At 38.4% G+C, this 26,419-nt stretch overlaps 2 protein-coding genes across 2 annotated transcripts; one reads left to right on the forward strand and one right to left on the reverse strand.

Moving 5' to 3' along the window:
- Positions 1-98: 98 nt before the first annotated feature.
- On the reverse strand, positions 99-18,127 carry LOC127547694 (lysine--tRNA ligase-like). Its single transcript, XM_051974663.1, has 15 exons — positions 18,028-18,127; positions 16,142-16,321; positions 14,590-14,713; positions 11,779-11,944; positions 10,847-10,940; positions 10,295-10,481; positions 9,999-10,124; positions 9,092-9,211; positions 3,539-3,701; positions 3,259-3,432; positions 2,992-3,077; positions 2,666-2,751; positions 1,413-1,539; positions 870-1,013; positions 99-488 (listed from the first exon to the last, which is right to left on the reverse strand). Exons 2-15 carry the CDS (start codon positions 16,285-16,287, stop codon positions 390-392), a joined length of 1,842 nt encoding a protein of 613 aa, XP_051830623.1. The 5' UTR covers positions 16,288-16,321; positions 18,028-18,127; the 3' UTR covers positions 99-389.
- A 136-nt stretch (positions 18,128-18,263) lies between these two features.
- On the forward strand, positions 18,264-26,362 carry TERF2IP (TERF2 interacting protein). Its single transcript, XM_051974669.1, has 3 exons — positions 18,264-19,461; positions 21,258-21,382; positions 22,492-26,362. Exons 1-3 carry the CDS (start codon positions 18,849-18,851, stop codon positions 22,939-22,941), a joined length of 1,188 nt encoding a protein of 395 aa, XP_051830629.1. The 5' UTR covers positions 18,264-18,848; the 3' UTR covers positions 22,942-26,362.
- The last annotated feature ends 57 nt before the right edge of the window (positions 26,363-26,419 follow it).

Here is a 26,419-nt window from a genome sequence, read left to right on the forward strand (position 1 = left end):
CAGCACTGAGTCCTACACGCGTCTGCAAAAGCAGCTATACTTATTAAAGCATTGATCTGGCTGGAATGGAGGGATTCCATGGTTAGGGGAAAATGAAGTAGAGCAGCACAAGACTGATCGGATTTATTGGGGGATGAGGTACAAAAAGCTGTCCTCAGGGCACCTCCTTACTTCTGTAACAAATCAAACTGTAAAGTGGGACCCTGGAGTTTCTCCCTGAGGAAAGGGTCTGCTTCATTCTTGTTCTTGTATCCCCTACACCCAGCACAAGGCCTGGCACATCCTATGTGCTTAATGTATATGTGGTAAGTGGACCATATGCAGTCCCTTCTAGCCTTGGATTTTCTTTCCAAGAACAGAAAGTATGGTCAAATCACAAAGGTTGTCCTCTAGCTGATGGGGACAATCGATGGGCCTTCTGGTAAACCAGAGTTTGATGGATTCTCCTTCTTGTTTTCTGGTTTCATGGCAGGAAAGAGAAGAACCTCCTAGAAGGGAGAAATAAGGTACTTTGCTTAGGAAGCTGTGTGTACTCTTTTGCCACCAGCCCACTTAAACAGTTTTTCTTCCTGAACAAATATCACAAATTAAAGACTTCCCAGGGAGGGATCCGGACAGATCTAGACAGAGAACAGAAACAACCCAGTTTCGGTTTGCCTCTAGTTGTTACTCTAGGAGGCTAGCATTATCACAAAATAGATGGAAAGTACAGACTTTTTTTCCCCTTGTATTCTGCTTCTTTATAACTGTTGAAGTAGAGAACTTGAGTTTCTTAAGCCTCAAATGAGGAAGAAAAAATTTCAGAAAATTTTTCCTTTTCAGGAATACAAGTTCTTTAAGCATGAGATGGGAAGAGTTAAGCTATTTACCTTAATATTATTGGAGTCTGTAAGAAGCATAGTGAGTCTGTCAATACCCATTCCCCAGCCAGCAGTTGGTGGGAGCCCATACTCTAGGGCAGTACAGAAACTGTCATCCATAATCATGGCTTCATCATCACCTGCAGCTTTGGCCTAGATGAGAGGAAAAAAAGGTGAGCCTATCAATGTTGAACTGGATATATACTTAAGTCTCCATCTGTACAAAGTAATGCGCTACTATTGTAGGGAACTAGAAACAACCAGATCTTATTAGGAGGACAATGTTTTCCTATAATTTTTAGCCAATGGAAGAAATCCATTTCTGCATAAACATAGATTTCTCTGAAACAGACCATGCCTGTAATTTAGAGAGGGTGGGATTGAGCAGTACCCCATGTTGCTCCTGCACTTCCTCATGGTCTAAGTCTTTATTTCCACGTGTGTTTTCCCTTAGAATAGCAGCTTCTTCCAAGTTACAAAAGGAAAAAGGCAATTATCTGAAAAGCTTTGGGTTCTAGGTCATATGAAGGAGCTCCTGCGCCTTCCCCCTACCTTGGCCTGCTCTTCAAACAGCTGCCGCTGCCGCATGGGGTCGTTGAGCTCTGTGTAGGCGTTGCAGATTTCCTTCTTCATGACGAAAAGCTCGAAGCGCTCGGTCAGGCCTTCCTTGGAGCGGTGCCTGGGCAGTGGAAACCAAAGCCCAGAGCCTGGCTTAGAAACGGGGCTTTCAGGGCCTCAGAGCTGCCAGAGGCAGTGTAGGGAAGATGGTGCTCATTCTTTCTCTTTCTCAGAACCATGTTTTTAAATGCATCAAGAGAAAGGATTTCCCAAGGAAATCAGTTATGTGGAAACAACGTTATCAGAATATCTAAAATACAAATTCATGGTCCCTATAGCCCTACGTTAAGAACCTTTCACTTGCCTCTGGGAACAAGAGATAGCCTGTTAGGAGGGGGACACCCACATTCTTTCAAACCCAGAGCCTCAGTGCCTCTCAGGTACCAATGGGTGTGCGCCTCTGGGGCCTCATCACAAACTCAGGATCCCCAGTCCCAGCTGGGTACCCACCATTGTATACCAAGGCTTTTATTCTTACTGACTCTCACAATCCAACTGGCTGGCTATTCCAAATGTCTTCTCCCCAGGCCTCTTAGCCTCCCTCCTACTAGCCCTCTCTCAGCATAAGACCTGGTCTGCTACTTGAGGAGAAAATCTAGCTCCAAGCAACCTGTTCTCTTCTAGTTCATATTTCAAAACTCTCCTTTTCTTTGTTCAGTTGCTAATAAAGGGACCGGCATTTTCCTTGACCAGAGTAACCTCTCTTTTTGTGCTTCTGATCCTCTCTCTTTCCAACTACCCAGGAGTTTGCTCCTCCATCATTCTCTCTTCTCATCTCCAATCTCTCCTTATCCTCTGGTTCTTTCCCTACTTCCTATAAACAAGCTCCGGATCTTCTCCATTATCAAAAATCCTTCATTTGACCCCATCACCCAATACCTTTTTTTTCCTTTCACAATCAAACCCCAAATTTCCTTTATATTTACATATCTGTATATATGTAGTATTGGGCTGTTGTAAGGATCAGATGAGATGACATTTGTGAAGAATTTAGCACAGTACCTAGAATGGAGTAATCCTTTCTCCCTTTGCCTCTGCCTCTACATCTTTCCTGTATAACATAAGCCCCTTAAAAGGCAAGAGCCATTTGTTTTTTGTCTCTGTAGCTCAGTGTCTAGCACAGAACTGATACATTGGAAGCACTTATAACAACTATTTGTTGATCTTAGAGCTGGGCTCTATCTTACCACTTGGCCAGTGGGCTCATTATCTGGGGGTGGTCACAGATGAAGGTGGGGTTGATGCAGGTCACTTCCAGGAACTCACCTACAAGCTGAATAGTGAAGGACACCCTGGAGAACAAGCTGGAATCTCACTTCCCCACTCCCAATCCTAAGTCCCCACCCAAGGAAGGCCACAATACACTCTGGGTCTCTGCCCCAGCTCTTCCCATTTATCTAGCCCAACTTCTCTGAGGACCTTGGAGCCACGGGCTGCCATTTTCACGGGAAGCAGAAGCAGCCCTCCATCCTAGAACGAGGGGACCCAGAACCCCAAGGTCACGGGCGCTCACCTTGTCCAGAAGCCTGGCTGTGGTTCGGGGAGGAGGGCACTCCACGCCTCTCGCCACACAGAGGTCATCAAGAACCTTACGAGTTTCTGTTATCCAAACACACAGAATTAGGGGAGAGCTCCCAAGCCACCAGGGGAGGAATCGGGTAAAGAACTATAGCAGAACGACAGCGCTTTGTAAAAGTGAGTTACGAGTAGGGACATCATCTCAGTTTCTGACTCTACAGTTAAGGTCAAGGAGAAACATAAACTGAGAAAATGTCTTTACCTTCTGTTTCAAAAAGACTGGTATTAGGTAGCTTCGTGCCAAGAGCTTTCTCAAGCTCTTCCACCATGCTGATTCTCCGGAAGGGCGGTGTGAAGTCAATCTCGTGGGCCTGGCCCTCAGGGCCATCGGGGTGATAGGTGACCTTGTAGCTTCCTGTAATATTCTTCACCATTCCTACGAGAGAAAGCTGCTGCTTAAAGAGGGATCTACCAAATCTACCATGCCCCGGGAGAGCACAAGTCCTTGAGGGCAAATGTCAAAGGCATGCTGGATAGATCACCTGAAACCATCTTCTCGGTGATCTCCATGAGATCATGGTAGTCTGCATAAGCCATGTAGAACTCACAAGTCGTGAATTCAGGATTGTGAGTCAAATCGATGCCTTCGTTCCTGAACTGGCGCCCAATTTCATACACCCGGTCAATGCCACCAACTACCAGCATCTAAACACAGAGAAAACAAGTCACAGCAAGACTTAGTTAAATGGCTCTGTAAAAATTCTTCAGGGAATTTTCAAGAAGAAACAAATTATCATTGGCAATATGAAAAAAAAACATTCAAAATTTGTAATTGTTTAAAAAATAAGAATTAAAACAACTCTAATTGAGTACCTTATATTCTTCAAGTTGGGGATGATTATAATAAAGCAATGCTAAGACACGATGCTTGTTCATATGCAATGGGGAAAAACTGGAACCTTTCCCAGTAAGATCTGGAGTGAAGCAAGGTTGCCCACTATCACCATTATTATTTAATATCGTATTAGAAACACTAGCCTCGGCAATAAGAGTCGAGAAAGATATTAAAGGAATTAGAGTAGGCAATGAGGAAACCAAACTATCACTCTTTGCAGATGATATGATGGTATACCTAGAGAACCCCAGAGATTCTACCAAAAGGCTATTGGAAATAATTCATAATTTTAGCAAAGTAGCTGGCTACAAAATAAATCCCCATAAATCCTCAGCATTTTTATACATCACCAACAAAACCCAACAGCAAGAGATACAAAGAGAAATTCCATTCAGAATAACTGTTGATACCATAAAATATTTGGGAATCTATCTACCAAAGGAAAGTCAGGAACTATATGAGCAAAATTATAAAAAAGTCTCCACACAAATAAAGTCAGACTTAAATAATTGGAAAAATATTAAGTGCTCTTGGATCGGCCGAGCGAACATAATAAAGATGACAATACTCCCTAAACTAATCTATTTATTTAGTGCTATACCAATCAGACTTCCAAGAAAATATTTTATTGATCTAGAAAAAATAACAACAAAATTCATATGGAACAATAAAAAGTCGAGAATCTCAAGGGAATTAATGAAAAAAAAATCAAATGAAGGTGGCCTAGCTGTACCTGATCTAAAATTATATTATAAAGCAGCAGTCACCAAAACCATTTGGTATTGGCTAAGAAATAGATTAGTGGATCAGTGGAAAAGGCTAGGCTCACAAGACAGAATAGTCAATTATAGCAATCTAGTGTTTGACAAACCCAAAGCCCCTAACTTCTGGGAAAAGAATTCATTATTTGATAAAAACTGCTGGGATAATTGGAAATTAGTATGGCAGAAATTAGGCATGGACCCACACTTAACACCATATACCAAGATAAGATCAAAATGGGTCCATGACCTAGGCATAAAGAACGAGATTATAAATAAATTAGAGGAACATAGAATAGTTTATCTCTCAGACTTGTGGAGGAGAAAGAAATTTGTGACCAAAGATGAACTAGAGACCATTACTGATCACAAAATAGAAAATTTCGATTACATCAAATTAAAAAGCCTTTGTACAAATAAAACTAATGCAAACAAGATTAGAAGGGAAGCAACAAACTGGGAAAACATTTTCACAGTTAAAGGTTCTGATAAAGGCCTCATTTCCAAAATATATAGAGAACTGACTCAAATTTATAAGAAATCAAGCCATTCTCCAATTGATAAATGGTCAAAGGATATGAACAGACAATTTTCAGAGGATGAGATTGAAACTATTACCACTCATATGAAAGAGTGTTCCAAATCATTATTGATCAGAGAAATGCAAATTAAGACAACTCTGAGATACCACTGCACACCTGTCAGATTGGCTAAGATGACGGGAAAAAATAATGATGAATGTTGGAGGGGATGCGGGAAAACTGGGACACTAATGCATTGTTGGTGGAGTTGTGAACGAATCCAACCATTCTGGAGAGCAATCTGGAATTATGCCCAAAAAATTATCAAATTGTGCATACCCTTTGATCCAGCAGTGTTTCTATTGGGCTTATATCCCAAAGAAATACTAAAGAAGGGAAAGGGACCTGTATGTGCCAAAATGTTTGTAGCAGCCCTGTTTGTAGTGGCTAGAAACTGGAAAATGAATGGATGCCCATCAATTGGAGAATGGCTGGGTAAATTGTGGTATATGAATGTTATGGAATATTATTGTTCTGTAAGAAATGACCAGCAGGATGAATACAGAGAGGACTGGCGAGACTTACATGAACTGATGCTAAGTGAAATGAGCAGAACCAGGAGATCATTATACACTTCGACAACGATATTGTATGAGGACATATTTTGATGGAAGTGGATTTCTTTGACAAAGAGACCTGAGTTTCAATTGATAAATGACGGACAAAAGCAGCTACACCCAAAGAAAGAACACTGGGAAACGAATGTAAACTATCTGCATTTTTGTTTTTCTTCCCGGGTTATTTATACCTTCTGAATCCAATTCTCCCTAAGCAACAAGAGAACTGATCAGTTCTGCAAACATATATTGTATCTAGGATATACTGCAACATATCCAACATATAAAGGACTGCTTGCCATCTAGGGGAGGGGGTGGAGGAAGGGAGGGGGGAAAAAAAAATCGGAACAGAAACGAGTGTCAATATAAAGTAATTATTAAATAAAAAACTTAAAAATAAAAAAATAAATAAATTAAAAAAAAAAAAAAAAAAAAGACACGATACTTGTGTAGTTATATGATTCTGGTGAAACCATGACTTGGTCAACCTTTTGACTGGAATATACATGGAATTATATAATTAAGTTATAAAAATAGTACGCCTATTCATCCAGTTATCCCACTCCTGGAATTGTATCCCCAGGAGGTTAATAACAGGATCTATAATATACAAAAATATCTTGTTATTTGTAAGAGCTAAGAATGGAAAAAATACAAAAAACAAAACCAAAATGATTTGTCCTATTGTTTGCCCTTCCTCAATCACCCTATTTCGTTAGTTGCCATGTCTTGTCAGTTTTACCTCCAATATATACTTCATATCTACCAAAGTCTAACCACATAGTCAGCTTTTTTGGGTCCTCATCACCTCTTGATGTATGAATGCAATGGAATGTTGCTAGGGTACTGGACCATATAAAATTATAACGATGAACAAATTTTTTTTAATGGCAAGATTTTTGTGAAAAGATATGTGAAAAAAATAAAAAATAAAAATATATACAGAAAGTATGTAAAGAAAAACAGCAGCAAAAAAGAAAAGAGAGAAATTCATAAGGAATAGATTTATTGTATTAAAGTCAATGGACATCTTTAAAAAATGGTAATTCACAAAAGTTTATGGCTAAATATACAATCCCTTGTGGTTTTTGTCATATGGAGCTTTCTTATTTTTTCTTTAAATATGTGAAATCCTGTCAATGAAAATTGAAATAAAACTGATTTGAAATAACTATTAAAAATCTTCCTTGCAAAGGGACCTGTATGTGCCAAAATGTTTGTGGCAGCCCTGTTTGTAGTGGGTAGAAGCTGGAAAATGAATGAATCCCATTAATTGGAGAATGGCTGGGTAAATTGTGGTATATGAATGTTACAGAATATTATTGTTATGTAAGAAATGACCAGCAGGATGAATATAGAGAGGACTGGCAAGACTTACATGAACCAATGCTGAGTGAAATGAGCAGAACTAGGAGATCATTATATACCTCAACAACGATACTGTATGAGGATGTATTCTGATGGAAGTGGATCTCTTCAATAAAGAGATCTAATTCAGTTTCAATGGATCAAGGATGGAAAGAAGCAGCTACACCCAAAGAAAGAACACTGGGAAATGAATATAAACTGCTTGCACTTTTGTTTTTCTTCCTGGTTTATTTATACCTTCTGAATCCAATTCTCCCTGTGCAACAAGAGAACTGTTCGGTTCTGCACACATATATTGTATCTAGGATATACTGTAACCTATTTAACATGTATAGGACTGCTTACCATCTTGGGGAGGGGGTGGAGGGAGGGAGGGAAAAGTCAGAACAGAAGTGAGTGCAAGGGATAATGTTGCAAAAAATTACCCTGGGATGGGTTCTGTCAATAAAAAGTTATTTAAAAAATAAAATTTTTAAAAAAATCTTCCTTGCTTTGTTACAAGCCCACATTTGCTAACAAAACTCAGGATAACTAAGTTTTTTTAGAGGCTAGGAAAACAGTTTATACAGAGACATCTCTGTACTTAAAATACCTAATAGACTACTATACATATCATGGACACTGAATCAGTATTTACTGACTGATATATCATCCTTTTTCCTAAAAATGCAGAGTGATTTGAAGATAAACTACACATGTGTACTCAAATCCTCCCCATACCAAAAAACCCAAATAAGCTCTAACATAACGAAAAAGACATAGTAGCAAATATGCATAATAGCTCACTTGGTGTCCCATGTAGACTCAACAGGAGTAAGAACTAGGTTTTCGAGAAAAAAAAGCAATAACCAGATCTTAAGAAAAAATCCTAAAAGGAGATCTATTTCTTCCTTCTTCTTGACATAACTCTCTTGTCCTCTTATTTTCTATTCATTCAGTGAACAATCAACAAGGATTTACCAATGTGTCTTATGTGGCAAACACAATACTAGGTGCTGAGGACACCAAAACAAAAACTCAGCATACCCCTTCTTCAAAGGACATATATTTTGTCAGGAAAACACAATGAATACATTTAAATGTAAATATATGCCAAGTAATTGGGGTGGAGGGGCAAGGCAATAGGATCTGAAGGAATCAGAAAAGGTCTCATTGTGAGGGGGGAAAATAGCAGTCAAGAGAGGCAGGAGGCAGAGGAGAAGGAAGCAATTTTGAGTTTATGCAAAGGCAAAAGATGGAATGTACAGGGCAATGAGCATTAAGTCAGCCAGGTGATCTAGAATTGAAGAATGAGTGAAGGGGAGTCATGTGTAACAAGCCTGCAAACTTTTGTTAAGGACTGTGAACTCTTTGGGTTTCACATGCATGTCCATTTCTCTTGTAATAAACTTGATTTTCACTTTTTAAAACAATAGATGGAAGATGGATTAGGAAGAAGAGACTTGAGGCAGAAAGAAAGACTATGAGAAATCAGCAAGGCTCAAACCAGGGCAGAGGCTGTGTAAGTGGACAGAGATGCATGGATATGAGGGAGATTTGGAGGAAGAATTGACAAGTCTTGAAAATCAGTTAATGAGGTGAGAGAGGAGGAAGAGCTAAAGATATCTTTAAAATAACAAACTTGCTTCACTGTCAGGATGGTGAAACCCTCATCAGAAATAGAGATCTAGGAAGAGGGGTGGGCTTAAGATGAAAGAGAATTAGTATTTTCTTAGGTTACACTGAGATGCATGAGCGATATCTATCCGAAATGTCCATGAAGCAATTAGTGATTGGAGATTAAGTTCAGGAGATGAATGATGGGGCACTATAGCTCTGGGAGCCATCTGTGGGGATGGGAGCATCTCCCACTCTGGTCAAGCTAATTTCTGCAACAACCTACCCAGGACTTGCCTGTCCTTTCACAAAGGAAAAGAGGTTATGTTTTTCAGACCTTGTGATACAGCTCTGGGGCAATTCTCATAAATAAATTCATGTCCAGCTCATTGTGGTAGGTGACGAAGGGCTTGGCAACAGCTCCCCCCGGGATGAAGTTCATCATAGGAGTTTCGATCTAGAAAGAAAAATTTATCATAAAGGATAACATAGGAATGTTATTAATTTTAAGCATATCATTTCCTGACTTAGGAAATAGGCAACACGAATCATATAGAAATGTTTCTCATAAAATATTGGCTCTTTCTTCCTACTAAAGAGCTAAAAATTCCACCAAACTTGTTACATAAGATTGCTTGATCCATGAAGCAGTCAGGCCAGACCCTTTTAGCTTTTTTAGGCTATAGACTTAGAACAATCTTCAGAAGGGAGTAGGGAATAGTAGGGAATATACACATTAGGAAAGCCTGAATGAACATTACAAAGATTCTTCCCTGAACACTGTACACAGCAACAACAAGATTATATGATGACTGATTCTGATGAATGTGGCTCTTTTCAACAATGAGGTCATTCACACCAATTTCAATGGATCTGTGATGGAGAGGACCATCAGTACCCAGAAAGACGACTAGGGGTGACTGAGTGTGGAATACAACATAGTATTTTCTTTTTTGTTGTTGTTGCACTTTGTTTGCATTTTGTTTTCTTTCTATATTTTTTCTTTTTGATGTGATTTTTCTTCTACAGCATGATAACTGTGGAAATATGTATAGAAGAATTGTACATGGATTACTTCTCTCTAGGGGAGAGGATGGGGAGAAGGGAGGGAGAAAAAGGTAGAACACAAAAGTTTTGTAAGAGTGAATGTTGAAAATTTATCTATGCGTATTTTAAAAATAATATGTTTTTAAAATCAAAGTTTTAGTAAAAAACAACAACAAAAATAAAGATTCCTTCCTCACCTCCAGGAAGCCCAACTCGTCCAGGAAGCTCCTGATATAGGTAATTATCTTGGAGCGGGTGATGAACTTTTGTCTCACAAAGTCATTCAGGATCAAGTCTAAATATCGATGACGATAACGAGTTTCCTTTAAGGAACAAACACAGAAGTTAACAAGCTATCACTAGCAAGCCATCATATTCTGATACATAAAATATGGATGCAAGACCAAAGGCTAAGAAGGTGAACACTAAGAACGTAGTAAAAAAGAAGGCCCAGAAGGGGCTGAATTCAGAAGAAAGAGGCACAGGAGCTCACCTTGTCTCTGAGACCAAAGTGAAGGTGAGGCAACATATGAAGACATGGCGACAGGAGTGTAATCTCATTGGGTATGATGCTCAGCTCTCCTGTCTTAGTCTTCCCTGGATTCCCCTGAACTCCAATGATGTCTCCCCGTCGAAGTTTGTTATTTATATGAAAAAATTCTTCTTCTGATTTATAATTCCTGAGAGGAAGGGACATTCAATTCGGTACACAGTAACCCAATTTCAAAATGATATGTGTTCTTACTCTAGGTCCCTCACTTAAATCCTAAACAAACATTGTCCTTTGTAGCATCTTTTGCAAAGTGCTTTATAAAACTTAAAAGGCTATATAAATAGTAACCATTACTATTATTACAACCTGAGGGCAGAATTTTCCCCTCTACTTTTTACTGATCTCTCCATCCATGCATGCAATTAATTCTAGTTAAACGAATGACCTGCATTTTGGTCACTTCCACTCAATCCCACTCTACTTTACCATAATTTTAAAGAGCAGGATTGGGAAAATCAATCCTCCATGTGCTGGGCTGGCAGCCTGATGTACCTGGATGTGGCCTTGACCTGCAGTTTGACCCCCTCTCCCCGAATATCATAAAAGACGAGCTTCTTTCCTGCAGACCGTTTGGCATGGACACGACCTGTAAGTAACAAAAGTCCCATTATCTCATGACTGCCTTCCCATGGATGCCAAAGGATTCCCTTCCTGGGTAGAATACGGCATGGGGGGAAAGGGAGAATATCTTCCCTATCCGAGGTCCCAGAGAAACACTCTCCCTTGTGCTCTTCCCCAGAAGCAGAGATACCAGTCTCAGTCAGAGGTCACCGTCCCGCTTCTAGTAGGTAGAGAGCTGCCCTAGTCCCAAGGGTGCAAATGACACATAACTCTTCAAACAAGGGGAAGGACCAGCAGCACATACGCGGCAATGAGACTGCTGCAGATGACACTATTTTCCCTGAATCAAGACTTTTCTTTCATAGACTGCTTTTTATTTCCCCTCTTACCATCATCTGATAGTTTAGGATGACCTTACCTTCATCTATGAAGAGGAAAAGGAGGGATGTTTCCAGTAGATAGACCTCTTCCTTTCCCCAAATTTGCTTTAGATTGTAAGGGACTCTTTAAAGGAAGGACATTCTCTATTGTGTACACTGTTTTGGGTCACAGCAGACTATATAATGGGAAGGAAGGAATAAACCTTTATATGGAGCCTATTATGTGCCCAGACCCCAAGCTAAAGGCTTTTTAAAAATATCATCTCATTTGATTGTGAGATAGCTATTACTGTTATCCCCATTTTATAGCTAAGGAAACTAAGGCAAGCAGAAAACTTGCCCATGATCACACTGTTAGTAAGTGTCCAAGGCTGGATTCGAATTCAGATCTTCCTGACTCTACACTCTTTGTATTCTGCAACAAGCTGCCTCCACAATGGGAATTTAGTGTATACTATTACCTGACAGGAGAGGATTACCTACCTGCCACACTCAAAGTGACATCAGTCAGGTGGTCCCCTGGTTGCAAATAACCGTACTGCTTGATAAAGTGGGTGAGTGAGGTGTCTACATGGAATTTGTGGGGGTAGGGACTGTCTCCATTGAGCTTCAGCTGTTGGATCGCCTGACTGCGGATCTTGTAATATTGCTGTGATAAAACACACCAGAGGTAGACTACAAAATGTCATCTACAGGTAACAGAACACAAAGGGGTGTGATATGGTATAAGACTGGAAAGGTCAGTAGTAGCCAGGTTGCAAAGGGCTTTAAATGCCAGTCTGAGGATTCTGCATTTTATTCTAGAGGTAAGAGGACAATCAAAGATATTTGAGTAAAGGGGATGACAAGGTACTGCCTTAGGAGAAAACATCACCTGCTTTTTTTGGCACCAGAAGCCTTTCACAGTTAGGTTCCCTCCCCGCCCCCCCCTTTCCAGGAAGCTGCACACTCCCTCTACCCCTGTCCACACACCCGACTTTCCAGCTAGCCTGGACTGCTCAAGACATTCTATCTCCAACTACCATATTCTTGCAGAGGATCCTTGTAGTTCTTTTCCTTCTCTCTTCCTCATGGAACTCTAAGCTCCCTTTGAGCCTCTGTTAAAATGCCATCTCTCCCAAAAGGCCTTCCCTGATTCCTTTAATGTTAGTGCTCTGAAATTTTACAAAATACATAAATGTTTCCTATTTATCCATGATTTACTCCCCTGTGAACATGTTACATATTCCTAGAAAACAGAAGGCTTGAACACAGATACTGTTTTATTTTTGAATCTCTATCCCCATTAACTAGCACATAATAATGCTATGGAATATTGTGTTAGGAATAATGTGGCAGATGGGATAATGGACTGGCTTGAGATCAATCAAGTCATCACAAAAGTTCAGATGAAAGGTCTGCAAGGACAATTGAATTGAAACATTGACTATAAAATCTGAAAGGATCCCCAAAGCAATCTATTGGAAAAGAAAATTGCTAATTTTAATAATATATTCTTTGGAGCAATTTGGAACTATGCCCAAAGTAATACCACTGCTGGGTCTGTGTCCCAAAGAGATCAAAGAAAAAGAAGAAAGGACCTATTTGTACAAAAATGTAACAGCATTTTTTTGTGGGGACTAAGAATCAGAAATTGAGGGGATGCCCCTCAGTTAGGAAAGGAATGAATGAACAAGTTGTGATATGTGATTATGATGAAATATTATTGTGCTATAAGAAATGACAAGCAGGATGACAAAAGGACAAAAATTGTCCCCATTGAAGAGAACCTAACTCAGAGTTAAAGTTATTCAAATAAAGTTCATATTGTGAATGATAAATCAACAAGCACTACCTATGTTTCTATTACATACCAAGTTCTGGGGACAATGAATACCAAAGTTAGCCCACCCACACCCCAAAGTTGCTTCTATTCTAGCAGGAGGTCATAGGCTCTCCCTTCTCCACCAGCCACTTCCCTGAGGTCTATTCATGGGTCCATCAAATAACATATATATATTTTTAAATAGTACTTTCTTCTTCCACAAATACATGTTAAAAACAAATTTTAAAAAAAAAGTTTTAAGTTCACAATTCTATTTCTCCTTCTCCTTCCCCTCTTAATTAATATAGGTTAACTATACAATCCTATACTAGTTATTTTGTACAAGAAGACTAGAAAAGGAAAGAAGGAAGAGAAAGAGAAAGGGAGGGAGGGAAGGAGGAGAATTCTCTGGAAGCAAATAGCATGCTTCATCATGAGTCCATTGAGATTATCTAGGATTGTTCTATTGTTGAAAATACCTAAGTCATTTATAATTCTTCATCACATAATGTTGCTCTTACTGTGTACAATGTTTACCTGGTTCTGCTCACTTCACTTTGCATCAGTTCATGTAAGCCTTTCCAGGTTTTTCTGAAATCATCTTGCTTGTCATTCCTCATAGCACAATAATACTTCATCATAATCACATACCACAACTTGTTCATTCATTCCTTCCTTAACTAATGGGCATCCCCTCAATTTCTGATTCTTAGTCCCCACAAAGAATACATTATTAAGATTAACAATTTTGTTTTCCAATAGATTGCTTTGGGAATCCTTTCAGATGTCACAGTCACTGTTTCAATTCAATAACACATACAACTTTACCCTATTTTTCTACTTGTGTTATTCCCTTTCTATCTACTCTCTGTCTGGTACAATGCTAATCCCTTTCATTTTTTGGTCTTAAGATCTCCTACCAATCATATAAAAAATTTTACTGGCTCCCATTCTGAAAAATTCTTGTGCTTTGGTTTATTTATAGACCTTATTTCTCAATATATATATATATGATAAAAGAAAAACTGCCTACACTGGAGTTAAGTTTATTCATATAAAGCTTGGTTTTTGTGAATTAAAAATATTCTGGAACATCCTTTCTGTCAGTTAATTTCTACAGGATACATACAGACAGACAGACAGACACACACACACACACACACACACACACACACACCAATTAACCTCTTCTTTCCAATAAAATAAATGACATTATCATTTTCCACATTTTATTTTAGCACAATGTTTGACACATAATGCTAAATAAATGTTCATTCATTCATTCAATCTCCAAAAAAGGTCTCAATCTTAAAAATATCTCAAGAGACCAGTGACAAGTTAAAAAGTTCTTGCCTTGATTACTTCTTTAGAATTTCTCAGAACAGATTAAATAAATACTATCCTATCTTCTATCCTAACTTGTATGGCTGAGTCGAGTCAGAGAGGTGGCCAACTCTAACACCGGTGAATTGAGGTAAAAAGAAACTCACATGTGGATCAAGATTCTCCTCATCAATGGGCAAACCATGGTCAACAGAGTGATTGGTAGCAGAGGCTTGGTTTAGCTGCTTCTCACTGAACTCCTTTTCATTCTTCAAATGTCTCTTCAGCTTACTACATAAAGGTGAAAACAAAATTCACTGTGGTAATTACCTGGGAGAAGCAGGCGCTAACTATGTCTTATCATACATTTATTTCCCAAGGTACTCTATCCCTCGCAATTTTCCATCAAAAAAGATATTAGTTAATGCAGTAACTTAGCCACAGAAAGTATAGGTCAAACAAGTAGTTTAAAAAAAAAAAAAAAGATTTGGAAAAAACACTAAAAATACTACTTAATTCTCAGTACCTAGCCAAAGCTATCAAAAAAACCCAGACCAAATCAAACAAGCAAACAAAAAATAAAACCCACAAAGTAAAGGCAATCCTAGGGCTAGGTTTGAGATCCAAAAATTAAAAAAAATTAATTAATTCTCTAGTGATCAGTCTTCAAATTGTTTCAAGACAAGATTGTCTCTGTGAGTCCTTTCCCTCCAGAAAGGATGTTCTATCCCCTAAGAGAAATTATTTCTACAAAAAAATTAGACAATTTCTAAAGAGGATGGTATCACCCTTAGTTCTATATTGTCTGCAGGGAATATAGGATAGAATTTGTCTTCCTTTCAAAATCAGAAAATTAGGTCCTTATTTAGAAGACAATTTTAGCCTTTAGCTATAGTAAAAAAAATTAATTCAGGCATAGACTGTTAAACTTTAGGCCCAGTGATTGAAGCTATAAACATCATATCATGCTAACCTAATTTACCAAACAAGATTAATTAAGGAAAATGAAATCTTTTAAGTGAAGGAGCCTAATTCCTAGAATCATAAAAGCTAGAAATAATGTTAAAAATGATCCAGTATAATCCTTTCATTTTACAGATAAGGAAACTAAGGGCAATAAAGTGATTTGCTTGATGTTATATCACTAATAAATAAATGGCAGATTAAGTCAGTTATTTCAGGGTTTCTGAGTATTCTGAATCCAAATCCATTAATTACTGGCCCTACCACATTGCAAATTTTCCCAAAATTAGTTGTACAGTTCTATAATACTCCATTTCAGATAACTGCATTTTGGAAATTTACTATTTTTTCCTGGGTTATGAAAAAATTTTTCTTTCTAGATAGTTCTCTTTAAAACTACAGCAAGATACTTCTAAAGATTTCCCTAATAGTTTAGCACTAGAATTAGAAACAAAATGTCTAAGCATAAGAATAACAAGTTCCTAAGTAGTTGCTCAGAAAAGAAAAAGTCACAATCACTGCAAACACTGCAGCTTCTGGGGACAATAATGACCTCAAGGCTATTCCCAAAACAAAACCTAATTTGGGGCTTGGGAGGAAAGGGTATCTTAATTTCTTAAGAATAGATGAGAACTAGCTGCTGGTGTTGCTAACAAGATTTTTTTTCAACAGCGAAGGGTCTACAAACAGCTTAGATCGATTCAGAAAGAAAGATCAATTTTGTTGATATGACAAGAGAATAATAGCCACACCAACCTCCTTTTATCAGAAAGGGCACTGTCCTTGTGAAGTGAAGAGATAGGTACAAGATGATCTAAACAAAGTTCCCTCTGACCCCACTTTGTCCAGCAGGTTTGGCGCAAAGGCCCCCAAATGAGCTTAACTGCAGCTTGCTTCAACATGGCAAGACACCCCAGAACTACCGATTATTGCCACCTAAATGGAAAACAAAGACATACTGGATCAGAAGAGGTACCTGGTCAACACACAAACAAAAAGTCCCTTTCTGGTCTGAGGAGATTCTTGTTGACCCCCGCACTACAAGTCTATAACTGGCAAAGGAGTTTTCAGTCCTAGACTTTTGAGGGAGGTCCATTTGTGGCCAAGTTTCAATAAAGTTATATTTCATTAACAAATTGAAGATGAGAAAATTTTGGAAACTATCTTCCTCCAGTATATTGAGAACAAAAACCCACTTGGGATATGATGGTAGTTGAAGAAGTCTAAATTCTGCCATGTTTTTTCTTGATATCAAATCTCTGGGAGAGAGAAAAGAAATTGAAAACTTCACTATGAATTTAACTCCATGAATCACAACCAAGGCAAAAACCAAGTCTTAGAAACTACCAATGAAGTCTCCCTCTCCCATGAAAAAGGAGGAAAAGAAGATTTTAGAAAACACCTAAGAATGGTTTGGCTTAATACTATTTACATGGAAAAAAAAGTTCTCATAAAAAGAGGTAACAAGAGGAGTCTGGGTTTGCCCATGAGCCAAATAAACACGAATCTTTAGTATTCTGTATGATACCTAACACACAGCTGGTGCTTGCTGAATGTTATATAGTGAGAGAATTTTCCATTCTCATTTTTCTTTAATGAGTAATGCTTTTTATTTTTTTGATCTTGACATAATTAAGAATAAGTTTCTAAAGAACAAGTTTATTAAAAGCACTGCACAATCCCCAAAGGCAATCCAGCCCATCCTCTTCTTCCTTTTCAATTCTAGCTTGTAGTACATTTGCAATGTTTGTTCACCCTAGGCCTATCTCTCATTGAAGTTTCTCTACATCCTTATCCTCATCAATAGATGAAGGTGCACAAGCAGTACTCTCTCCCCCCCTTCTTTCCCCACCCCCAATCTTCAAAGTAGCAAGCAAGTTTTTGCAAATGTTTATAATGAATACTACAATGAGATGATCAAGTAAATATATCATGGAACTTTTTTTTTTTTGATGTCTATGGAGGCAGGATAAAATCAACTATCTTTTGACTCCCAGACCTTATTTCTTTCTAGTAGGTAATTACTGCCTCTACCCAATCCGTTTGGTGATGAAAGGCAGTAGAATATATCAGGAAGATTTTGTCATCCCAATTCATACAGAAGTTTTCTAATTTAGTATTCAGTCTGCATACAAACTCAAAGGATATGCCTAAGCTGAAATATTTGTTTGAGAATAACAAATAGTTTTCCTCCTTCTGATACCTATTTATCACATTAATACTCAAAAGAAAAATTAAAAGTTACTGCTGAGTAAAAGACTCTCTTTCATTTAGACCTCAGAAATACCCACATTATGTGCAATTACATGCAATAATAAATTTATAATAAATTATAAATGGCTTAAGATTCTAGAAGTACTTTTCTGAGGACTGTTTCGAGAAAAATGGAATTTAACCTATTGTCAAAATCTATCATGAAGAACCCGTTTACTTTTATGGGAAATCCTAACTGGATCCTCGGAAGAGAAATGATTCCATCCATGAAGATCCAAACGCCTGTTTTAGTTGAGTCTACGACTCACTTGGGGTCGCCTTTAAACTTGTTAAACGACCAGAATTCAATAAGAAAATACAGTATTTCACTTTTCCCAAGCTCTTTTCTTCCCTCCCACCAAAATGCGAAGGAAAACAGATTAAGAGACCAGGTTTCAGGAGGGGTTGCCCCCGGACAGCGGAATCCCCTAGAGCGAACTCAAACAGAACAGTCGAGCCCGGTGCATCACGGGACTTGTAGTTTCTGGAGGCGGAAGGAGGTGTCTTCAAAGCACGTCAAGCCCAAGTGGCCTCAAGTCTCAGTCCCTAAGGATCCCACAGGCCCTAAAATCTCAGTCAGCAGCGATTATTCCCTAAATTCGTTCTCAGTTTCGTCCTGTTTCTATCTTCAGCTACAGCAGCTCTTTACAGTATCGCCATCTTTCTCCCAGAATCCAACCGGAAAGAGAGAAGGGAGCGTCAGGAAACTACTTCCGGGTCACTCCCATGAAGTCTGCCACTTCCGGGTGGAAGTTTCCAAGTTATACCCGCTTGCTCTTGTTCCCTCCCAGTTTCGAGGCCGGCTGGACCACGCCAAGAGAGTCGACCTGCTCTGCAAGTCAGGTTGTCCCCATCCCAGTCAGTGCCTCAGCTTCCCTTTCCTGTCCGTACTGAGAGGGAGAGGGCAGCACCCAGGCTGTTTCCTCGCGGTCTAGGAGTGGACGCGGTTGGGGTGAGCCTCAGAGTGGAGCTGCTTTTTCCTGTTGTGGAATAAACTCGCATGCGCGAAGACTTCTTAGCGACTCATTTGTGGGCGAACGCATGCGCAGAAAAGGCTTGGGGAATTGGCGGATTTTTTGACCCTCTTCTAAGAGTGTGAGGTCTTGGTGCTGGTTGAGTTCCTGGGTGAACGCAGGTACATAAAGGCACCTTCCGGCCTCTGACGTACTTGCACCCGCATTTCCACTTTTCTCGGAGGTCCCTGCACGTCATGGCTGAAGGCCTAGAGATGGGTAAGGATCCCAATGACCCGACCCACTCGCGGACGCTCTTTGTCCGTGAGGACGGCAGCTCGATCTCGTTCTATGTGCGGCCGGGTCCCGCCAAGCGGCGCCTCTCCACACTCATTCTGCACGGAGGAGGCACGCTGTGCCGGGTGCAGGAACCCGAGGCAGTGCTGCTGGCCCAGCCTGGGGAGGCCCAGGCTGAGGCCTTGGGGGACTTCATCTCCACGCAGTACATCACTGACTGCGTAGAGCGCAATGAGCGACTTGCCTTGGAGGACTACCGCCTGGGCCGCCGGGAGCCCGAGAGCCCTGAGGCAACCTCGAGAGAGCCCGAGGAGGCCTACACTGAAGCCGAGGACGCGGCCATAGTCCGCTACGTGAAGGACAATGCCCGCTCCCCCAACGCCCTCTCGGGCACCGCGCTGTGGAAGGGGCTGGAGAAAGCAGCCCTCACCCAGCGGCCCTGGCAGTCCATGAAGGACCGCTACTTGAAGCACCTGAAGGGTTTGGAGCAGAAGTACCTGGAGGCCGAGGAAGCGGTCAGCCCGGCCCAGAAGCCCAAGAGAAAAGCGGAAGAAACAGAACCTGACGACAGTGGTAAAGACCACTTTTACTGGACACTGCCCCGCCCCCACAAGCACCTGCCTCCTGGACACCTTTTTTCCCTTGGCATCCAGGAGACCTTTTTTGGTCTGGCATTGTTCGGAGGCCAAGTTTTCCCAAGTTACTTGTGGGCCTTTGCACTTACTGAGAACAGTTCCCTCTCCAAAACCCAAAACAAAAGCTCCCTCAGTAACCACTGTACAGAGCAGGGTGTTGAGTGATGTGAAGGGACTATGAGACATGTTTACACACAAGTATATATGATTCCAAGCAAATAGTAATTGTTAAGGAACCCAGAGCCCTGGACCTGCCGCCTTTGGTGACCTCAGACAAACCCAATGACCAGCTTTGCCAAAGAACTCTTTAGCTCTCTTAAACTGCCTTTTAGCTAATTTTTGCTGGTCCCCAGAAATGACACCCCCCCCCCCCAGCCCCCATGCAGCACTCATCTGTCTTTAAGCACTAAAGGGGCAGCTTAGACAATAACTACCCAAAGGAAGCCATTTAAAATAACAGCAAGAATAGAGTCAATTATAGGTGTTTTTTTTTTTTTAAACACTTGAACAATTCAACTTTGCTGCCTTTGTTGATTTTGTTTAGTGCTTTAGAACCAAGTGTCTTAGCCCTTTATAAGCCATTAACTCACTGGTGGAGTTTATGGAATTGTGCAGCAGCTGCTCTTTTGACCCTATCCATATATATATATATACATACATATATATGTATGTATGTATATATGTATACATATATACATACATACATATATATACATACATACATACATACATATATATATATATCCACTTAACATAAAATATAGTAGAAAGAGCATTGTTTTTAGAATGGGTTGTTTCTTCACCTGTGAGTTGTGTGACATGGGCTAAATCACTTAGCCTCTCTGAGCCTTCATTTCTTCATGAGAAAAAAACACTAATACGTTTTTTTATTTTGCTTACTTGAGAGGCTTGTGAACATCAAATTAGGTAACATGTGAAAGGCCTTTTAAATGGTATGATTTAGTGCAAGTATAAGATCTTACTTTTTCTGTTTTAACTCGTCATCCAAGACACATAGTAACAAGCATTAGTGTTTTAACGTTAAATTTTCTAAGTAGAAGATCACCAAATCAACCTTCTCTTTCCTTTTCTTTCACTAGAAATAACCTGTGGCAAATTCCTGAAGGGGGAGCTTTTAGCTCCAAGACCTAAAAGGTTGCTTTGGCAATTGCTGTATCTAGAAGAAACTATTAGACTCAAAGGAACATACATATAGTTCTTTATAAACTCGTGTTATCAAAAATATTTGGATCCTCATTGCCTAGTGATGATAGCATAGCACTTGATTGATTAAAAAAAAAACTACAAGGATTTTAAATTAAAAAAAAAAAAGAATTTCCAGTATGTATATTTCTCAATAGTTTTAAGAAAAAAATTTGAGGTCCTTTGTTCTTGAAAAAAACCTTGATTTTAAAATGAGATAAGCTTTTAAAATTATTGATTTGCTTGAGAAAATTGACATTGAGAAACATTTTTAGCCTTTTTATTTAAATAGAAAAATGGGTTTATTTTGCATTTCATGATCCAGAAATACTGATGTTATTTGGGCAATTGTTTTTCAGAAGTGAAAGTAGAAGTTCTTTGCTATTATATATTGTTTCTTCCTCAGGTATCAGTTGAATCAAAAGATATATTCCTGAGATCCATCCTTGGATCAAAGTACATGGGCAAGAATAGCTAATACTTGACAATTTTGGGGGGGTATGTTTGTTTTTATTTTTTTGTCTTTTTTAGAACCACAGAAGAAAAAAGCCCCTGATCTGCCTGAGGAAGAAAATGCAGAGAAGCCAGTGCAGGAAAGTGAAACAACAGAAGAAGAGGTTTTGTGCCCTGCAAATCAGGAGGTTGAAGAAAGTGAGGTTTGTAGAAAGCATTTTCTTAAATACATTTTTCCACCTCCTGTTCATCTCCTTTGATCTACTGCTCAGCACAAACCAGAAATGTAGGCATAGACACATGAGCAGTTTAGAATGTAATTGTGAAGGTAAGGGGTCCTCAAGATAGTCCTGGGCAAAGGATTTATTAGAACTAGAAACTTGTTCCATTCAAGGAGGGAGAACAATACTATAGGTATGTTCATTTAGAAAATACATTTCCTTTGGGCATTGGTCCCAAACTCATTTTTTCTTCTTTATTTAAATTGTGGTTTATGGTTTTAGAAAAGCAACTTTAACAGTTCTCAGGAATATAAGCCTAATTTTAAACAAAAAAAAAGAAAATATGTCAACTTTCTGTCTTTTTATCAAGTGTGACTTTGTGTCTATATATTCTCTACCATGGTTAATACAATATCTAGCATGTACTGACATTCCAAAGTGGAAGAACCAGAAAGTAAAGCCAATCGGGAACAGGGATAGGAATTGGACCAGAGTGGCATAGGGTTCTCTACTACATAGATCATCACTTTCTTGAGTTGCCTTGGGTACTTAGGCATTTGGTGTGGCCCAGGCCACATAGCCAGCATGTGTCAGAAATGAGGCTTGAACCTAGGACTACTCCATCTTTGAGTTAGCTGTATTTCTACTATTCCACACTGAAGATTAGCCAGTAAAATGATCATATTAGTCTGTTTTGGAAACAAAAAAAAAAAAAAATCTTAAATTAATTTTAATAATAAGTTAAATCTATAGGAAATAGCTACTTCTTGCTAGCCAGTGATTTGCATTTGACTTTATATTTCTACTGTAGAAACTCTTAATATTACTATGATTTATATTAATCTTTCTACCATGTAGAGTGGATGGGAATTTAAAGAGTAGAAGTGGCAGTACAGTTCACAATATGAACTAGAATAAGGAGAGTCTTTTTTTCACTTATTCTGCTAGTAACTGGTGATGTCGAGTAGAAAATCACTTTGCTACCGTGGGTCTCTTTTGTCTGTAAAATCAGGGAATTACAGTTATGCAATTCTGTAACAATTGCTTAGAGAATATGAACTTCTTCAGTTTTCTGATTTCATTACTTTTAGGTTCATGATCAGACCCCTGACCTTGAATTAACTGTTACTAAAAATGGAGAGCTGACCAGTCCTGAAAAAAATAACTCTAATTTGAAAGAGGCTCCAAAAGACAGTGAGGTCGTTGAAGACTCTGTTGTATTGGAAACACAGCCTGAAGCAGAAGAAAGCAGTTCAAGCCCTTCACCTGAGGTGGGAGCTGCCATCAAAGTCATCAAACATTTAATGGAGGAATTTAGTGTGGATCTAGCAACAGTTACACAAGCTTTCTTGAAAAACAGTGGAGAACTGGAAGCCACTTGTTCCTTTTTGCAGACAGGCCAGCGATCTGATGGTTATCCAATCTGGACCCGACAAGATGATGTGGATTTGCAGAAAGATGATGAGAATACTAGAAACAAATTGATAAAAAAATTTGGTGCTAAGAATGTAGCAAGGAGGATTGAATTCAGAAAGAATTAGTGCAAGATGTCAGGAGAAAAGATCAGACTAAGTTTCATAGAATGAGCAGTTGTAAAAGGTGGGGGAGTTGAAAAGACTGATGCTTGATTAGTAACCAGTATTATTATTGATCTGTTAACAAATGTGACTATGTAAGAAAATTTAAAAGCAGACAAATTTGGAAAATATGGTAACACTAGATAGTCATATAATACTTCAAGATCCCAAAGTGCTTTTCATATTCCCTCAAATGTTTTATCCACCCAGTCATCGATATTCAGAATTAGATATATTGAAGGTGGAGTTTCTTTCATGCTCTTACTTGGTTCCTATGTCCAGGTATCTGCTGTAGCATGCTGTCTTCCAGGAATTGTTTGAAATATTTATTATTGTAAATTTTTAAGCCAGAGCATGCTAGTTTATTTTAACCTATAAGTATTGCTCCTTTGGCATTAAGCTAGTGCTATTTCTGCAAGATAAAATATAAATTTATGTTGTGCATTAAAAAATAATAATCAGGACCTTAAAGCTGTCTGAATGCCTAGTCATAGTAACAAAGATTTAAAGCTGGAAGGGACCTTAGGGTCCATCAATTCCAGTCCCTTCATTTTATAGAAGAAACCAAAACAAAGAGGTTAGTTAAGTGATTTACCTGGGATCCCACACCTATTAAATGTCTGAGGAAAGATTTGAATGCATGTCTTCCTAATGCCCAAGTCTGGTACATTATTCATTCTGCAGTAATACTCACTTTAAAAAAAAAAAAAAAAGTAATAGGCTGCAGAGGAAGGTAAAAATTCTACTATGTGATTCCTATTGTTCTCATTGGATGTAGAGGGGATTTGGGATCTTGGAGGTCATCTGTTTCAATGATCTCATTCTTAAGATGAGGAAATAGGTCTAGGGAAATTAAGAAGTAAGGTCAGTTACAGATTTAATAAAGCTCATAGATGGGAATTTGTACTCTTTGACACCAGAAGCAGTATCCTTCCACTGCTATTACAGGGTCCCTTGGCAAAGAGCGATGTAAATTGGTTGAACCTGTGAAAACCTAGTAATATTAAAAGCTAGTTATGGGTCCTTTGAAAATTGCTTGGTTTTCAATGCAGCCAAGATTAGGAGGGATGCAAAAAGATGGGGAAAAAAATTTTACATCCAGTATTTCTGATAAAGACTTCATTTCTAAAATATATAGAGAATTTACTCAAACGTTTAAGAAATCAAGTTATTCCCCAGTGTGGTCAAAACATATGAACAGATAGTTTTCGGATGAAGACATTAAAGCCATTTCTAGTCATATGAAAAAATGATTTAAATGACTTGATTAAAGAAATACAGATTAAGACAACTCTGAGGTATCATTTCAGACTATCTCAGATTGGCCTAGATGACAGGAAAAGATAATAAATATTGGAGTCATGAAGGAAAATTGAGACACTACTTCTTTATTAGTGAATTTGAAAAGAGCTAACCATTCTGGAGAGCAATTTGGAGCTATGCCCAAAGGGCTGTAAAACTGCATACTCTGATCCAGCAGTGCTACTATTAGATCTATATTCCAAAGAAATCATAAAAGATGGGAAAGAACCCACATGTGCAAAAATGTTTGTGGCAGTCCTTTTTGTAGTGGCAAGGAACTGAAACTGAGTGGATGCCCATCATTTGGGGAATGCTAAATAAATTATAGTATACAAATGTTATGGAATAGGATTCTGTAACAAATGATGAACAGGCTGATTTCAGAAAAGCCAGGAAAGACGTGAGCTGATGCTGAGTCAAGTGAGCTAATCCAAGAGAACATTATATACAGTAACGACAAGATTATGTGATGGTCACGTGTGATGGACTTGGCTCTTCAACAATGAGGATTCAAGACAATTTCTATAGACTTAGGTTGGAAAATGCCATCTGCATTCAAAAAGAGAACTATAGAGACTGAATATGGTCAAAGCATAGTATTCTTACTTGTATTTACTTTTTTTTCTCATGATTTTTTTTCCCTTTTGGTCTGATTTTTCTTGCACAACATGGCAAATATGGAAATATGTTTAAAAGGACTGCACATATTTAACTATATCATATTACTTGCTGTCTCGGGGAAGGGGGAGGCAAGGGAGGAAAGGAGAAAAATTTGGAACACAAAACAAAAATGAATGTGGAAAAATACATGTTTATGGAAAAAATGAAATACTACTGAAATTTAGAAACAAGAAAATCACTTTGTTTTTACATGACCTAACAAAGTGAAAGATCAGAGGTTTTTAACCCTTTTTTGTGGTGTGAACTTCTTTGGAAGTCTGGTGAAATCTTTAAAACATTTCTCAGGATAATGTTTTCAAATAATTGATGGAAATGCTAAGATTCACTTAGAAGTTAATGAAAATAAGGATGTAATTTTTTTCCCACCCAAGTTCACAGATTCCTGAAATTTCACAGATCTCATCCAATTGACTAAATACAGCTTGCTAACTACCAAAGAAAACAGCAATTAAATTTTGATTACCTGACTTTGAAAATCAACCACTAAGCTATGGCTTGATCCAACCATTTTTAAAAGCATTTTTAGAGTAAATTGAAGAAAATAGCCCAAACATTCATTTTCTTACCCAGTAGCATTTATTCACAAATTCAGTAGCATTAAGTGCCTACTGTGTGCTAGGTCTTGTGCTATGCTGTGGAGACACAAAATAGAGGACCGTCCTCACTCTCAAGTAGCTTATGTTGAGAAAGATAAAGATGCCATATTTCCCAAAATGTAGAAAAGCGATTTTTGTAGCAGTAAGGAGCAGAAAATGTCCATTGTTTCAGGAATGATAAAACAAGTTGTGGTTTCTAAGTAACATCACTGTGATATAAGAAATGAATGCAGAAAAACATGGTAAGACTGACAAAAAAGCAGAAGAAAGAAATTAATATACACAAAGATTACAGTAATATAAACTGAACGATCAATAGGAACAAAACTACTGAAACTGAACTGACTTCAAAATAATAATGACTAAGCTTGGCCTAAAAGAAGAAAAATGTTAGAAGAAGTTGTCTTCCCACTTCTTTGTAGAGATGGGGAGTTATGGATGGGGAACACTGTATATAATGTCAGACTTTTGTGTTGATAAGTTTGCAGTTTTTCACCCTCATTCTAAGGGATACTGGTATATATTGAAAAATGTGACATAAAAACAAAAATTAAAATTGGTTTAAAAAATTTCCCATCCCTTTTGCTTTTTTTTCTCTGTAGGGACCATGTTTCTTATTTATATCTTACTCTGACATTTATAACATGAGACATAATCTAAATAAAAAAGAGAATTCAAGACTTATTTGAATTTCCCTTGTTATTTGCTAATAGATTTATGCTGAAGACTAGCTGAGACGTAAAAATCATACAGAAATTTAATTTCATACTTTGACCTTTATTTGAAATAAACAGCTTTGTATCTAATTCTCATTCTTATACTTTATTCATTCTGTTGTTTTTAAATCACACAAATATAAAACT

The sequence above is a fragment of the Antechinus flavipes genome, chromosome 2, assembly GCF_016432865.1.
Source record: "Antechinus flavipes isolate AdamAnt ecotype Samford, QLD, Australia chromosome 2, AdamAnt_v2, whole genome shotgun sequence".
Taxonomy (NCBI): Eukaryota; Metazoa; Chordata; class Mammalia; order Dasyuromorphia; family Dasyuridae; genus Antechinus; species Antechinus flavipes.

Coding starts and splice junctions, on each gene's coding strand:
- TERF2IP (XM_051974669.1), top strand. CDS start 18,849: ATGGCTGAAGGCCTAGAGATGGGTAAGGATCCCAATGACCCGACCCAC. Junction 19,462..21,257: donor AACAGAACCTGACGACAGTG/GTAAAGACCACT, acceptor TGTCTTTTTTAG/AACCACAGAAGAAAAAAGCC. Junction 21,383..22,491: donor AGGAGGTTGAAGAAAGTGAG/GTTTGTAGAAAG, acceptor CATTACTTTTAG/GTTCATGATCAGACCCCTGA.
- LOC127547694 (XM_051974663.1), bottom strand. CDS start 16,287: ATGTTGAAGCAAGCTGCAGTTAAGCTCATTTGGGGGCCTTTGCGCCAA. Junction 10,482..10,846: donor CAGGTCAAGGCCACATCCAG/GTACATCAGGCT, acceptor CCTTCCTCTCAG/GAATTATAAATCAGAAGAAG. Junction 1,014..1,412: donor TGTTTGAAGAGCAGGCCAAG/GTAGGGGGAAGG, acceptor CCTCTCATCTAG/GCCAAAGCTGCAGGTGATGA.